The 14588-nt window shown below is 39.6% G+C and overlaps 1 protein-coding gene across 2 annotated transcripts; it reads left to right on the forward strand.

Annotated features, from left to right (window-relative positions):
• Positions 1-98: 98 nt before the first annotated feature.
• On the forward strand, positions 99-13938 carry RB195_000382 (uncharacterized protein; the record flags this gene model as incomplete). 2 transcript variants are annotated; one of them, XM_064196690.1, is made up of 32 exons in its annotated part: positions 99-138; positions 191-200; positions 1404-1494; positions 3689-3801; positions 3867-3963; positions 4033-4113; positions 4400-4510; positions 4653-4796; positions 5010-5094; positions 6466-6594; positions 6758-6840; positions 6897-7055; positions 8217-8296; positions 8376-8481; positions 8540-8667; positions 8722-8922; positions 8982-9042; positions 9792-9980; positions 10034-10200; positions 10261-10354; positions 10504-10616; positions 10687-10777; positions 10835-10963; positions 11061-11216; positions 11287-11433; positions 11866-11980; positions 12071-12183; positions 12266-12361; positions 13024-13135; positions 13195-13280; positions 13405-13530; positions 13816-13938. In XM_064196690.1, 32 exons carry the CDS (start codon positions 99-101, stop codon positions 13936-13938), a joined length of 3576 nt encoding a protein of 1191 aa, XP_064052570.1. The 2 variants fall into 2 exon arrangements, with proteins under 2 accessions (XP_064052570.1, XP_064052571.1); XM_064196689.1 differs by lacking the exons at positions 99-138; positions 191-200; positions 1404-1494 and having other exon boundaries at positions 3698-3801.
• Positions 13939-14588: the final 650 nt, after the last annotated feature.

The following is a 14588-nucleotide window of genomic DNA, read 5'->3' on the forward strand; positions in this document are numbered from 1 at the left end:
ACGAAACAGCACATACGACGCCTAAACTTCCCTACTGATGCAATCTGGTCTTCAGTGTACTGTGGTGCTCGGTGAACATCGCCGTCATGTAGTCCTCTATGGTTGCCTCATCCAGTGCGGATCGAAATCTTCATTCTGGTCTTGATCTTTGGTTATTTTTGATTAACATTCGGCTAAAGCCAGACTTCAGACTTCTTGTGGTCCTCGGTTCGCTCGCCATCACTGGGATCTGCTTAGGTGATGTAAACGATTGGAAACCTACAAACGATTAGAAACATACAGATTTTATCTACGCAACATTCAAGCCGTGTACATAGGTGGAATTTTCTATATGGCCTCCTCAGACATATGTAATAAAAAAAAATAAGTAGGTAGATAAATAAATAGTGGATTTCCACTCAGAGTGAAGCCCTTAGGAAGGCCTCCTCAGATGCTTATAAGAAATTTCTGTTCCGATCTCGGTACATAGTAGTTTGTAATGTTTATGTTATTATTATTGTCCTCTTTATCGGATCATATGGTAAGTAGGCGGCCCGCTCATGGTAGTAGTTGCTCTTCTATAAGCGCCTGAGGGAGCCAGCAATTTCTACTCTTGCTCTTAGACTTCCGTTCAGAGCTGACTTTGGGTAACGTTTTAGAAACCTCAGACGTGTTTAAGAGAACTTTTACGTCAAAGATGCCAACCATTCTTCATAGACTCCTCGTTCCTCTTCACCGTACTCGATTCGTCTACATCTTTGCAGTTATTTTCTCACTCTCTCTTCATTTTGTTTCTTATTTTTCATATTCCATCTAAACTCTAGCTCTAAACCCAGACGAATGATGATGCAAACGATTTTTTTTGGGTGAGCTGCCCAAGGCTTGAACAAAACATTCGAACATTCGAACAAGCACCAAAAAAAGGAAGCATCATCCAACAAACAAACAGATAAGAAGTCTGATGCAAATGTTCACCGTTAGGGGTTTAGTCATCATTTAGGGCTCGTTACTGTCATAGTTTTTGTCCACTTCCAGAGATATTTATCTGCTTCACTGCAAAATAAAAAAGTTTCAAAGCACTTTAGGCATCTCTACATACGCCCACTGATTTCATGCCATATATACAACCTGTGGAAAAGTTCATACAGTCACATTGTTCTCCATTGCTTGTTCTTTGCACTATGGATCGTTTGTTATACGGATAATGGTCCTTTTTGTGTGCACTAATGGGATACTGTATGTAATGGATAAATAGGATAAAGTTTCTGGCGTTAATCAATCCGCTTGGGATACGCCACCGCGTTGTCTTATATTCAGAATCTGGTTTGGTTTACGAACGCATCTGTAGTCTATGCCATGAATTTGGAGAAATGAGGGGCTTGGTTGGCAATATAATGGTTTCGAACCATCGATCGATCATGTAGGCACAGCGAAAACTCCTACCGACTACACTGCCTGTCGATTGCATCATGCGTTGTTTCTTCTACTGATACTGGTCATAATTTTTATTTGAAAGTACGTTTTTCACCGGTCATAACATTTCAGATGTACCACCTGTGACTACCCAATAAAGAGTAATAGCAGTGAGAACTCTCTCACTCCATCACGTCCTCGTCTCACGTCCTTATTTCCACTGGAAAATCAGGGTGCATAGTTAGCTTTTCCGGAGACGGTGCACTTCAAGCTAACTCCGACGTTAGAATTTTCCTACTGACCATGTTGAGAAGCACTTGTGCTGCTCACCTTTAATAGTCAATGTATAACTACAGCAACAAATATCCTCGCACAGACAAACGTATAGTCGGGTCAAAACGATACCAAGCTCAGTACAGTTGCGTGAGCGGCTAAGCGCCGAGGAATGTAGTGGTTAGGATCGAAGGGATTTTTTTCCCACTCATCACTGCTCTTCGCAATGGTCCCACTTCGATCCCAGTCGCTGGATCCATCGCGTACCCTTTAGCGCAGCCGCTTATACAACTGCACCGAGCTTCATGGCGTTTTGATCCTACTGTGGGTGTGTTTTCAATCGTTTACATCACTGAAGCACACATCATTACTCTATACGCAAACATGGCATTCTCTTGCGCCTCGTACAATTGCATCACCATGCGATTGCGTCGCCCAAGGATGTATCGTATCATTATCGGGTGTGGGTATTGCAGTCTGAACATCCGGCTAATGCCGGACTTTAGGCTTTTCCTAGTGCTCGCTTCAGTTATGGATACAAATTTAAAGCAGGAACACTTCCCTTAAATTTCTGCCAGAGAACTAAAAGTGCTTTTTTCAGACGAAGCTTATTTCGGTCTTTTTTAAAAGAAAATACATATTGATGGATGGTCTTCTTGTGATCATTTTGCTATAAGTTTCTGAATATCATACATTTAGAGAATATTCAGATCTGATTTCACGTCTATATTCCTCCGATACCACAGCAATTTGTAAAGTTGCAATTTCGAAGTACTAATATTGAAATATTTGTCTTTCTACTCAATAGTCGACATAGAGTGCAAACGTGAACCGAGGAACGTCATCGTTCTGATAAAGATAAGGGCGCTACGTCAAATCACGTAAACAGCTGACTACTATTTAAGCAGCTGTCTGCATGTATATAGCCAGTCTTTTGAATAATGGATTCGGCAAACATGGTGAGGTTAACCGTAGGCGAGTAGGGATGCGGAGTCGTACATTTGGGTGCATGCAGTGTCACGGACATAACACGGTTCACAATGTCTCATTTATAGTAGGGTCAAAACGACATGAAGCACGTACGCAATTGCGTACGCAGCTTCTTTCGAGGCGCTTCGGTGGAGCGTAGTGGCTAGGAGCGTGGTGAAAGCCTTGCTGGTACCACCCGTCGCTATAGTTTGCGACGGTCCCAACTTGGTTCCAAATGCTGCCTCCACGGCGCCGTTTCGAGCACGTACGCAAATGCACCGCAACTACACTTGTGTTTCATGTAGTATTGACCCAACTATACTTCACAACACAATCGGGTTATTAAGCAGTGGTGGGACACAATAATCCCGTTGTATTCTAATTCTTAGCCCCAATCCGACGCCGTGGGACCGTCCTATCCCATTTAATAGCTTTCTAGCACCGGCATCATATACCATGACATTGCGTTTCTTCGTATCGCTTTCCCATAGTTAAGTGAACGATTCTGTTTTGAAGCATTGGCTACGATTATTTCTAATGTATGCCCATCGCTTTACTGCGGACTTGGTTGTGGTGCAGAACTGAGGCACGGTTCTAAACATATTTTATGTGTGGAGAAATTGTACGCGGGCTAATTTAACCCCATACAAGTGGTCTAAGCCAAATACGTCCAATAGGATGAGCACGACAGGTCTGCCACACACACATGACATAGTAGAGTTATAAAGACGTGATGTTCGGTGCGGTTCCATAAGCGGCTGCGTTTGAAGCGGCGCGGCGGATCGAGACGGGACCATCGCGAACTAGAACGATGAGTGGTGCTAGCAAAGAAGCTCTCGATCCTAACCTCTTCTTACGCTCCACCCCACCGTTTGTACGCTACTATATTTCTCTGTTTGACATACTCTCTTCTTCCACTTCCTCTGCTTTAGTCGAACTATCATCGCACGCACCCCGTTGAACTCATTCGGCGCTTACTGTCGATCGTGACTTTATTACTGTTGTTATTTCGGAGCGGGAGTGTTGCTAAACGGTACTTTCTATATTATTTCAGGTAATAAGAATGAGCGGACTCATCACGGTCCCTGACACTATAAATTTCCCTTCTGAAGAGGAAAAAACGTTGAAAATTTGGAATGAAAACAAAGTTTTTGAGAAGTCACTCAAGTAAGTTCTTCAGCCACATTGAAAAGACTGGAGAAAGTAATTTAAATAAACAATTCATTTTTTAGATTGGCTAGCGATAGGCCCCGCTATACTTTTTTTGACGGCCCACCTTTTGCCACTGGCCTTCCTCACTACGGTCACATTCTAGCAGGAACTATCAAAGTATTTTCGAAATTCCTTGAGCTGGAACCTCTTAGAAAATGTCGGAATGATACGGGTTTCCCATTTCAGGACGTTGTTACAAGATGGGCACATCAAGACGGGTACTATGTGGAACGTCGCTTTGGTTGGGATACGCACGGTTTGCCTGTGGTTGGTTTGATTTTGCAAATATTTTTTGTCAAGAATATATACATTTTCACGTATTCTTTAAGAAAATATTCGGACGTTTAGTGAAGTTTTGTATGCGCAGTTTTCTTCACAGTTCTGCGTTACATTCGCTGCATTACAACCATCACTGCTAGAAACCAGCGTGTGGAAATTTATAGATGTTCGAATTGCCATTTATAGATGTTCATTTCCTAATCGATCGGTACCGTGTTGGTCAATGAAAAAAATTCAGAAATTGTACATTATGCCTGTGTATTTGTTCGTTCAGGAGTATGAAGTCGACAAGAAGTTAGGGATCAAAGGACCTAGCGATATTCTAGAAATGGGGATCGGAAAGTATAATGCAGAGTGCAGAAGTATAGTTATGAGATATTCGCATGTAAGACAGTTCTTCTTCCTAAGCCTCCCATTCATTGTCTTTGTGTAGTAATTTTTTTCGTGACGCTTAATGTGGATTTATTTTTATCTGTTAATCAATCAGAGGAGAACGTTATAAGGTATATGGAATTCTATTCTTCCAGGAATGGGAAACTATGGTTGCTCGAATGGGGCGGTGGATCGATTTCCGAAACGATTACAAAACACTTTATCCATGGTTCATGGAAAGTGTTTGGTGGGCGTTCAGTGAACTCTTTAAGAAAGGATTAGTTTACAGAGGTGTCAAGGTATGTTATTTCAAGTTTTTTTTTTAATTTATACTTACCTCCTATTCCAAGTGCATTAGCTAGAAAAAATTTGGAGCAGCCGATCCGCTAGCTTCATACTGTTGAATTAGAAAGTGAAGACATCACCTGCGAATAAACTATATGCATGCTTTTGACTGAATAACAGTGCAGGAATTGATTACTACGATTCTCTTGCAACTTTCTTGTTTTCAGGTGATGCCATACTCTACTTCCTGTACTACTCCACTCTCAAATTTTGAAGCTGGTCAGAACTACAAAGACGTCGTAGATCCTTGTGGTAGGTTACTTATCTTGAGTCATTACTTCGAAGTAGGACATTTGAATCTTTGCTTTCCACCTTCTTATATAAGAATCCTATTGTTAGTTAAAGATAGTAATGTTGTTGAAACATCAGACGAAAATTTCCAAAGAAGCAATTAGTCAAATGGGGATTCAGGACGTGAATTTAAGGAAGAAGTTGTGAACTTCCACAACATAATCATTCTTTCAATGAAACTTTTCCATTAGAATCTATTTTGACTAGCAAAACACAGGGCATATAGGGAAGAACAGTGATCTTCTTGGCGTACGCTCGCATGTACAAATTGAGGATTGCAATTTTTCTGGTTTCGTTCTATGGTAGAGGTGTTGCTAGTTTTCCGGCTAAAAACAAATATGTCAGTATGCTAAATGGATATGGTATACCAGGGAATGACGCGAGGAAAACACCAACGTCCTGCGTCCCCCTAAAGGTAGTCGTAGAAAATCGCCTTCTCCTTCTTGGTCACATTAGGAGGAGACCATCACATCACCTTGTCCTATTGCCTTGAAGATGCTCGCTGACCTAAGCTGGGAAAGGCCACCTGGACGTAAAAGAAAGTTCTGGACGGAAGTGGTGAAGGAAGATCTGAAGAACCTTGGCATCGGCCGTCGGTTCACACTTAATGTTCCGCAGAATATGGGACGGCGACGGATGCACAGATTCTGTGCAATCTGTAACGAAGGATCGAACAGGATGGGCTTAAATATGTTCAAAGATGACTCATCTCAGCGAAAATGCGGATATGCCGTTAGGCCATAACATCTGCCCTCCGTTGAAACCAAGTAAGTCAAGACAATGCGCTGTTCATTTTGCGACTATTTTATTATTTTGGGTTATTTTCGGTTAATAATAATTAGTAATAATTAATAATAATTGCGACTATTTTCTTATTTTGGGTTAATAATAGATGCGACCAATGTTGAGTTCTTACAGGATTCTCAGTGAAAAAATGTTGAGAACTTTTCATGCCGTTTGGGCCTGTTAGTTGTATTGAAAATTCTCAGTGGTGAGAAGATGTTCTTGCGCTCGACGGTGATTTTCTTGGCCTAAGAGGCCGTGATCATCAATAAATCTGTTGTAACGCATACACTTCCGCTCTATGCACAGTTCATTTCCGCTCTTCCCTGTTCCAAATGGGCATGCATTACAGACGGACGTCCGGTAAAAAACCATCATTGACTACAAATGATTTTTTTGTAGGAATTCTCAAGCTAAGTTAGAATCTTGTCGAAGGTTGGGGAACGCTTAAGACGAGTTCCTTCCACCAATTTAAACAGTTGCTTTCAAAAGTATAGGATATAAGTTGAAAATGTATTATGAGCTCCTACTAGGATCATTTGTGTTCAGTTTGCGTCGGATTTCGATTAGATGAAAATCAAAATCGTATGATGGTGGCATGGACAACTACTCCGTGGACTCTTCCCAGTAACCTAGCTCTCTGCGTACATCCTGACTTAGACTATGTTGTGGTTAGAGGTATGATTCCTTTGCAAAGCTGATTCCTAGCATAGGGATTTTCAGCGACTGATCTTATAACTCCGAAGAAAAACAATACGTTTTGAAATATCTGTTAGAAGTTGTAATCTGCTCAATTTCTTTTGCTCTTCGTTACGGAGGTTGCAAAATTACAACCATTCAGATCCTGGGAGCGGGATGGAGTACGTTGTTCTGGAAGAGAGATTGTTCGAGTTGAAAAATGAACACTTGGAACTTATAGAAAAGGTGCCTTTTTTCAGAATCCACTGTGATTCGGGGTTGTTTTACTGGTGGTGTTGCAGGTGAAGGGTCGCGTTTTTGAAGGAAAAGCCTACGAACCTTTGTTCCCTTACTTCAGCTACATGAAGGAAGAGAGGGGTGCATTCCGTGTACTCTGTAACACTTTTGTCACCACCGACCAAGGAACAGGAGTTGTGCACCAGGCACCTTATTTTGGCGAAGTTAGTTCTGTTTTGTGCCGACTGTTTGCCATCAATTTTGTTTCTATATCTAAAACTGGAACGTTAGATTCATATTAGTAGTGGAACATGGACGTGACCCCGCTCAATTAACCCTAGTAATCGTGAAGAGCAACGTGAGAGACGGCATTTTGTACGTTTTTTCCTACGAGGCACGTTACAACACAACCTGCCGCCCCCATATATTCGCCGCATCTGCGACCGGAGGTACGATATTCAATACGGTTTTCCAGCGGCTTATCCAAGCAAAATTATTGGATAGACTGTTGAGAGAAGTGGTGCTTATACGAGGGTAGCATTATAACGTGCCTTTTAGGAAAAGAGTACAAAAAGGTCATTTTCCACGCCGTTTTCCGGCACGATTGGAGAGAAATGAGCGTGGTGAAGCTCATACTAGTAATCGTAACCTCTAGCACTATCTTTTCCCTAAAAGATCTCAACATCTTCACTTTTGTGGTGTCTTGTTTTCAATTGAAATGTTGACACTCACCCGCTTAGAAGCTCCCAATCCCATTACTTTTGTTACTTGAGAGCTAAGAAGATTCTTCCAATCAAAACAGATGAACTACTGCCAGAAGCAGTGCTGGTGGGGATCATGTTGGTTTTTTTTTGTTAAATTTGTAGCCCTATTTTCCTTGAAAGGTCAAATATTTGAATTGCAATTTTTCAGTGTACGTAATATAAAATCTGCTTCTGGACTAAGGAGCTAGCTCGACCTTTGTCACGAAGATGGGCGCGTATTCGCTCTTTTTTTGAGAAAGGCTTGAGGAAGGAAACTTTGGCGAACTTCTGCGTTTTAAAAGTTCTTGGAAACAATGCTTGAATTTCTATTACTGCGTAATTAGTCTGCACTAAAAGGTGGAGATAATCGGGTTCATTTTGTTCGAACTATGCTTGGGGATGAAGAATGCTTTATACTCATGTGAGTACAACAGCAATGGATAAAGCCAATCATTTTTCTGTAAATTCGATATCTTGAACTTTTTATGCTAATTTATTTGATCCCAACCTTACCACTACTTTTTTTCTTGTTTATTTTTTCTCTGGTTTCGTCATACACCACTTATATGCTTGTCATATATCTTTTTGTTTGTTGTTCACATTCAAAGTACAGATTTAGAAACTTTTGTCATTTACTATCAGATTGATTACCAAATCTGTCTTGAAAATGGCGTGATTACAAAGGATATGAAGATCATATGTCCAGTAGACGAAAGTGGAAGGTTTGTGCAGTATCATTTCTACAATTTTCTTTTAAAAAATTCCTCTTTTCTTGATTAATCCTCTGAAACTTTTTTCCAGATTCACAAAAGAAGTCACGGATTTCGCTAACTTGTACGTGAAGGACGCAGACAAGCAGATATGCAAAAATCTGAAAGAGCGCGGATATCTAATAAAGCAGGGCGAAGTATGTGTTGATACTACTGACTATCTCAAGTGACTTTTTTTTATTCAGAATAGTTCAGGTTAAACACTCGTATCCTTTCTGCTGGCGTTCCGACACACCTCTTCTCTACAAAGCTGTTCCTTCTTGGTTTATTCGCGTAGAACAGATTATTCCTAAGCTACTTGCCAACAACGACCAGACTTATTGGTGAGTTGGACTCATTTTAATTTCTTGACATATTATAGAATACAGAACATTTAGGGTCCCTTCGTTTGTGAAAGAAAAGAGATTTGCAAACTGGCTACGCGATGCTCGTGACTGGGCCGTGTCGCGTAATCGTTTCTGGGGAACCCCGATTAACTTATGGGTTAGCGATGATCTGGAAGAAATCGTGTGCCCAGGAAGCATAGCAGAATTAGAGAGCCTAACCGGCACAAAAATCACCGATATTCATAGAGAGAGGTATAATTGTATTTTCTGCTACTCATCGATTTGTTTTGCATAAAAATTATTCATTTCAGCGTTGACCATCTAACCATTCCGTCCAAAACTGGGCGTGGCGTGTTGAAGCGAGTAACAGAGGTGATTTTTTCTTGTTGTGTCTGGATGAACTAGATTTTATGTGCACCAGGAAAGCTGAATGAATTAGAAATGGTTATGAAGTGGTAGAACAGTCACCCTACACTTGAAAACACTAGATTTTTCTTTGCCCCTGAAATGATGCCGGAGTTTAGTGAAGTTCAGGCATAGCTATGTGAGCTTTGTATGAACTTAGTACCTAACTGGAAGCTAAGAAACTTAGTCCAATGTGAATTTTTTTTTGTTACTCAAAATCTTCTTTTCTAGAATCCTCCAGACTGACGACATGCTAATTAGTAATTTCTACGAATAAATTTGTAAAGATTATTTGCTGCTTTTCTTAAGATTTCTTTAGAGATTTCACACTAACTGAAAAAATTACCGGTTATTATCTATTTATTGGGCCAAGGCACTCCTAATCAGCGTCATATTATGCGTTTCATTTCGTCTGAAGAAGCAAAACATCAAGAAAAAGGAAAAAGGGAATCGGTATCCATGCTTATGAAATGCCCCTGTTCTGCCTCTGTTCTAAGGCGCCTGAACAATACTGTTTCCTATTCTCCAAGCAGAAAAGAACTTTTCTTTTTTTTATCACGAAGCTTGTTTATTTTTTTAAAGTGACATCTTTGGGTATTTCAAAATGTATTATTCAAATATTTCAAACCTGAATGACCAATTGCAAGTGCTCAAATATTTGCATTGATTTTATCAAAGAGATGTCAGTTTCGTTAATGGTCTCCTACACTTTTCAGGTGTTCGATTGCTGGTTTGAATCGGGATCCATGCCATATGCTCAAAATCATTACCCATTTGAGAACAAGAAAATCTTTGAGGATAATTTCCCGGCTGACTTTATTGCGGAGGGAATTGATCAAACCAGAGGATGGTTCTATACCTTGCTTGTGCTTTCAACGGCACTTTTCAATAAACCGCCATTCAAGGTTGTCATTCTCCTTTCTTACACCACTATTCTGTGCTATATTGTTTGCTACAGAATCTAATTTGTAATGGGCTTGTGCTTGCTGCTGACGGAAATAAAATGTCGAAGCGGAAGAAGAATTATCCGGATCCGATGGAGGTGGTTCAAAAATATGGTGCAGACGCCCTGCGTCTTTATTTGATAAATTCTCCTGTTGTGCGTGGAGAAAACCTGCGTTTCCGGTAGATAGCATAATTGAATGTCTTGCAGTTTTTTTTTAATAAAAAATATTTTCTTTTCAGAGAGGAAGGAGTTCGAGACCTTTTAAAAGATGTTTTCCTTCCATGGTTCAACGCTTACAGATTTTTCGTACAAAATGTGCAGCTATACGAGCATGTGAGTTTGTGTTGTTTTTGAAACTTGAGCAGTAGAGGAATTCTTGGAAATTTTTTGTTGTGGCGATGAGAAGTATGGGATTTACCATAGATAGCTGAACTGGCTAAGAAAGAAAGAGAGAAGGGAGTAATTTAGAGTAACTTTTCCAGGAAACTGGCAGTGTGTTTTCGATGAAGGACACAATTAGCGAAAATGTGATGGATAGGTGGATTGAGTCGTTTACGAACAGTTTGGTGCGATTTGTCCGTAAAGAAATGTCTCAGTAAGTGTTAATACTTCCAGTGGCGGTTTATTGTTTATTTGTTCCTAACTAAAAAGTCATTTTTATCAAGGTATCGTCTTTACGCCGTTGTCACCCCTCTAACACGGTTCTTTGATACCCTCACAAATTGTTATATTCGTCTCAACCGAAAGAGGATAAAGGTGCAGTTTAAAAGCGTTTGTATGAAAAAAATTTGTTTTTGTATTTCTTTTCTACAGGGAGATTTTGGTGCGAATGATCAAACGCATGCACTTTCTGCTCTTGGTCGAGTTCTAATCATAATTGTCCGGCTCATGTCTCCCTTCACACCATACTTTTGTGAATATGTTTGGCAGAACTTACGGAAGGTTATTGATTTTCATTTATTGCCGGATTAACTATTAACTCATCCCCCACAGAAAGTGAAATTATGATAGAATTATGCGCCACTTATGAATTTTTTAGGTGACCGGTGCCACAGAGGAATCTGTCCACTTTACCATGCTACCAACACCTGATGACAGTCTAATTGATGAGTCTGTGGAACGACGAGTTCAGGCAATGAGAGACTGCATTGATTTAGTGCGGGTGCTACGGGAACGTAAAGGAATTCCTGTTAAGGTTAGTAATTTCACGGTCTTTTCAGGACTGGTGATAAAGCTGCAGCTTTAACATGATGGTTTTTTTCCAGTATCCACTTAAAGAGATGATTGTTGTTAATCGCGAGCGTCAATTTCTGGATGATCTGAGAAGTCTGGAGCATTATATCTTGTCAGAAGTTAACGTGCGCAAATTGACTGTATCACAAGACAAACAGAAGTACGGCATTACTTTAAAGGCAAGCTTTTCTGAAAGTTTGGACAAACATCTATGCATGTTGTTTACGGTAAACAAGTCTACTTCATACGAAGCTTTAGTTGAAAACAGAATCAGAAGTGAGGACTGTCCTGTTTTCTTTGTCTTCTGCCCATCAAAAGAAAAGAATATTCTCAAAAACATTGGTCTGTTTGTGATGAAACGCTTTTCTCAGTGTTATTATTATTGGTTCATTGATAATTCATTGAGTAATGAAGAGCTCAGGCGGAAATTTCTGTCCATTTCTGCTAATTTTCTAAAGTTTAATGGTTCTTTCTTTTCTCGTCATCGTTGCGTTGATCAACTGTACTTATACTGCTTAAGATTGATTTTGAACGACGTTTGACTAATATACCGTAATCATTGCTTTACTAAATCTTATTGGTGAAAATATATGCGGGATATCTGTGTTCAGGCTGAGCCCAACTTCCGCCTCCTTGGTACACGCTTGAAAGGTGATCAAAAGAAGGTGGTAGACTATCTCAAAACACAGATAAAAGAGAGTGAATTGGAGGATTTCCTTGAAACAGGCTGGTTTATTATTCTTGTTTTGTGTTTCTCGCATACGAAAAAGTGATGACTGTAGATCTGCTTGCGTAAATTTGTATTGCTGTATTCAGGGAAACTTACTGTATTTGGGCATGAGCTTTCCTCTGAAGAGGTTTATGTGAGCTACACCAGCGGCCAGGGTGGAGCGAAAGACCATGGGTACGAAACCCATTCAGATGGAAAGGTATGTATGTTACTTGGAGTTTTTATTTAGTCTTATTTAGTTTTCCTTTATATGTACTTCAAATTGACTACTTCACTTCTAGACTATTTTAATGCTCGACACCTCAGAAGATTCATCACTTGTTGAAGAAGGTCTTGCTAGAGAGATCACTAATAGGGTGCAGAAACTCAGAAAAGCGGTACGTTTTTTTCCTTTAAATAGCTAATGACCTTGTATTCCTCGGTTCGGGCTAGTTCTTTTGCGATATTGTCCTTTGGACGCTGATCGATCTATTCTATTCTGATTTATTGAAAAAAAATGAGATTCATTACTTTATTTACTTACATTTACTTTGGATTCGAGCATGTGCTAAGTTGGTTAGTATAGTTCAGTACCATCGAATTTCAAAAATTTTGCACCGGAATTCCATACTTGGAAGATTCTCAGGAATTCTGGTTGTGTTTTTCGCTCTTGAAGAGTGATATTCAGAATCCAATCTGCAATGGTTAGAAAAAATTGCCAAGAAAAGTTTGACGTTTTGTGATGAAAGTAAGAAGCGAAAATTGACTACTAAGCAGTACTAAATCCATAAGCTCTTATACGCACATTTCTCATCGTTGTTGTTGCATGTGTTTGTTTCTTTTGTTTGTTGTTCTTTGTTTGTTTTCTTTTTCTTCACGCCTTTGTTGCTCTTCACTACTTCTGGCTTTAATGACCACATTCCAATTTTATTGATTTACTGTATTGTCTGCTGGAAGCTCATCAAAAAGTGTGAGTGCCAGATTATTTACTGCTCGAGGCGTGCAAAAACTTTTATTTGAAACCTTAATGAGTAGTTCTTCATAGATTCATATATTTCAGGCGAAACTAGTCTCAACGGATCCAGCTGTAGTCTATTGCGTGGTTAAACCAGAAACGACTCAACTGGCTACAGTAGTGGGTTCCTATAAAGAGAAAATTGAAGAGGCGACAGGTGAGTGTGATTTTTAGTAGTAGCATCTTTGTTCCTATGGAAGAAGAAGATCATTATAGGAACGCCTATGAGGTTGGAGTTGTTGCCTTCCGACAAATCTGCTACCGTCTCTAGTGTGAGCACAGTAAAGGATGCTGAAGTATCAGTTAGTGTGTTTGGGCTGTTGGATACAATTTAGAATTTCTTTACTGCTTTATTTGTTTTGTAAAAACATTCGTAGAGAATTGGCTTTCTTCCTCTCGTCAGTTCTTACCTTGAAAATTTTCCAGCTGTGGCTAGTTGTTAGTGATGCCCTGAAGGACGTGGTTACTGTAGGATGCAATGGGAAGACAGTTCGTATTCACTTGAAGTCAGGCTCCGAGAAAATGCTAAGTTACAACGATCTTCTTTATGAGGTTGGTTTCCTTTGTTTCCCGAATAACTATTATCCCAAATGTTACAATAATTTATTGCTATTTGGCAGTTAATAGTAACTAATTAATGGTTAATAATTAACCAATTAAATCTAATTAATTGATTAACTGATTAATAATTTATTTCCTAGTAATTATTTTCCATTTTTTGTTCGGGAGTTAAAATACTTTCTTGATTGATAATATTTAGCAACTCGAACACCGACAGACCGAATGTTCCTACAGTTATTTTTTAAAACATTCCATTGAATATACATGCCATTTCAGATTCGTTCTGCTTTGGATTTGTGGGAAGGCAAATTTTGGCTGATGCTATCAGACGGGACACGATTTCATCCAACTGCGTCTGTCGAGGCGTTGAGTGGGCAAGCTGTGAAACTCGAATTTTAGACAGTTTTGAGTTCAAGATCGCTGCTTATCTGGTATCATTTTTTCTGCTCAGAGTAGATTTCTATCTTGTTATAAAGTGAAAATATTTTTGCATGAATTCACATTCACGAGGGACGCTGTCTGTTGTTCTTTTCTCTTTTTTGAGTATTTAGATGTTCTTTTTTCTTCTCCGGTTTGTTCTGTTGTTCTTTGTTGTGGCTTTAAATTATAGTAATATTGTTATAGTCGCCTGTTTTCCGTTGATTGTTCGAAAGGTTTCAAACTGACTAAATGTTAAACATCTTTTGTTCCTTTGTCGAACTAAGGAGATGCATTAACGGAATATGAAGGGTTGGGTGTGTTGATACTGTGGAACGTCACTAATTTGCTGTACCGACGCGCTTTCTCAGTTATTCAGTGAATACAGGTATCCGTAAGACAAACTGCATAAGTAGCAGTCCTAAGAGTAGTGATATAGTCTCGGAAATGAAGGTGAAGCCAATAGATCAGGTTTTGAATTGTATTTAAAAGATAAGCGTACAGCAGCGCCCTTCCCACTCAGACCAAACCTACTTCCTCATGAAAACTCGAACAAATTGAGGGGATTCTGCGCTGCTTCGATCTACATTTATTTAGTTGATACCAGCTGACCCCTTATTAGAGTTGCAGTT

Source organism: Necator americanus, chromosome IV (assembly GCF_031761385.1).
Source record: "Necator americanus strain Aroian chromosome IV, whole genome shotgun sequence".
Taxonomy (NCBI): domain Eukaryota; kingdom Metazoa; phylum Nematoda; class Chromadorea; order Rhabditida; family Ancylostomatidae; genus Necator; species Necator americanus.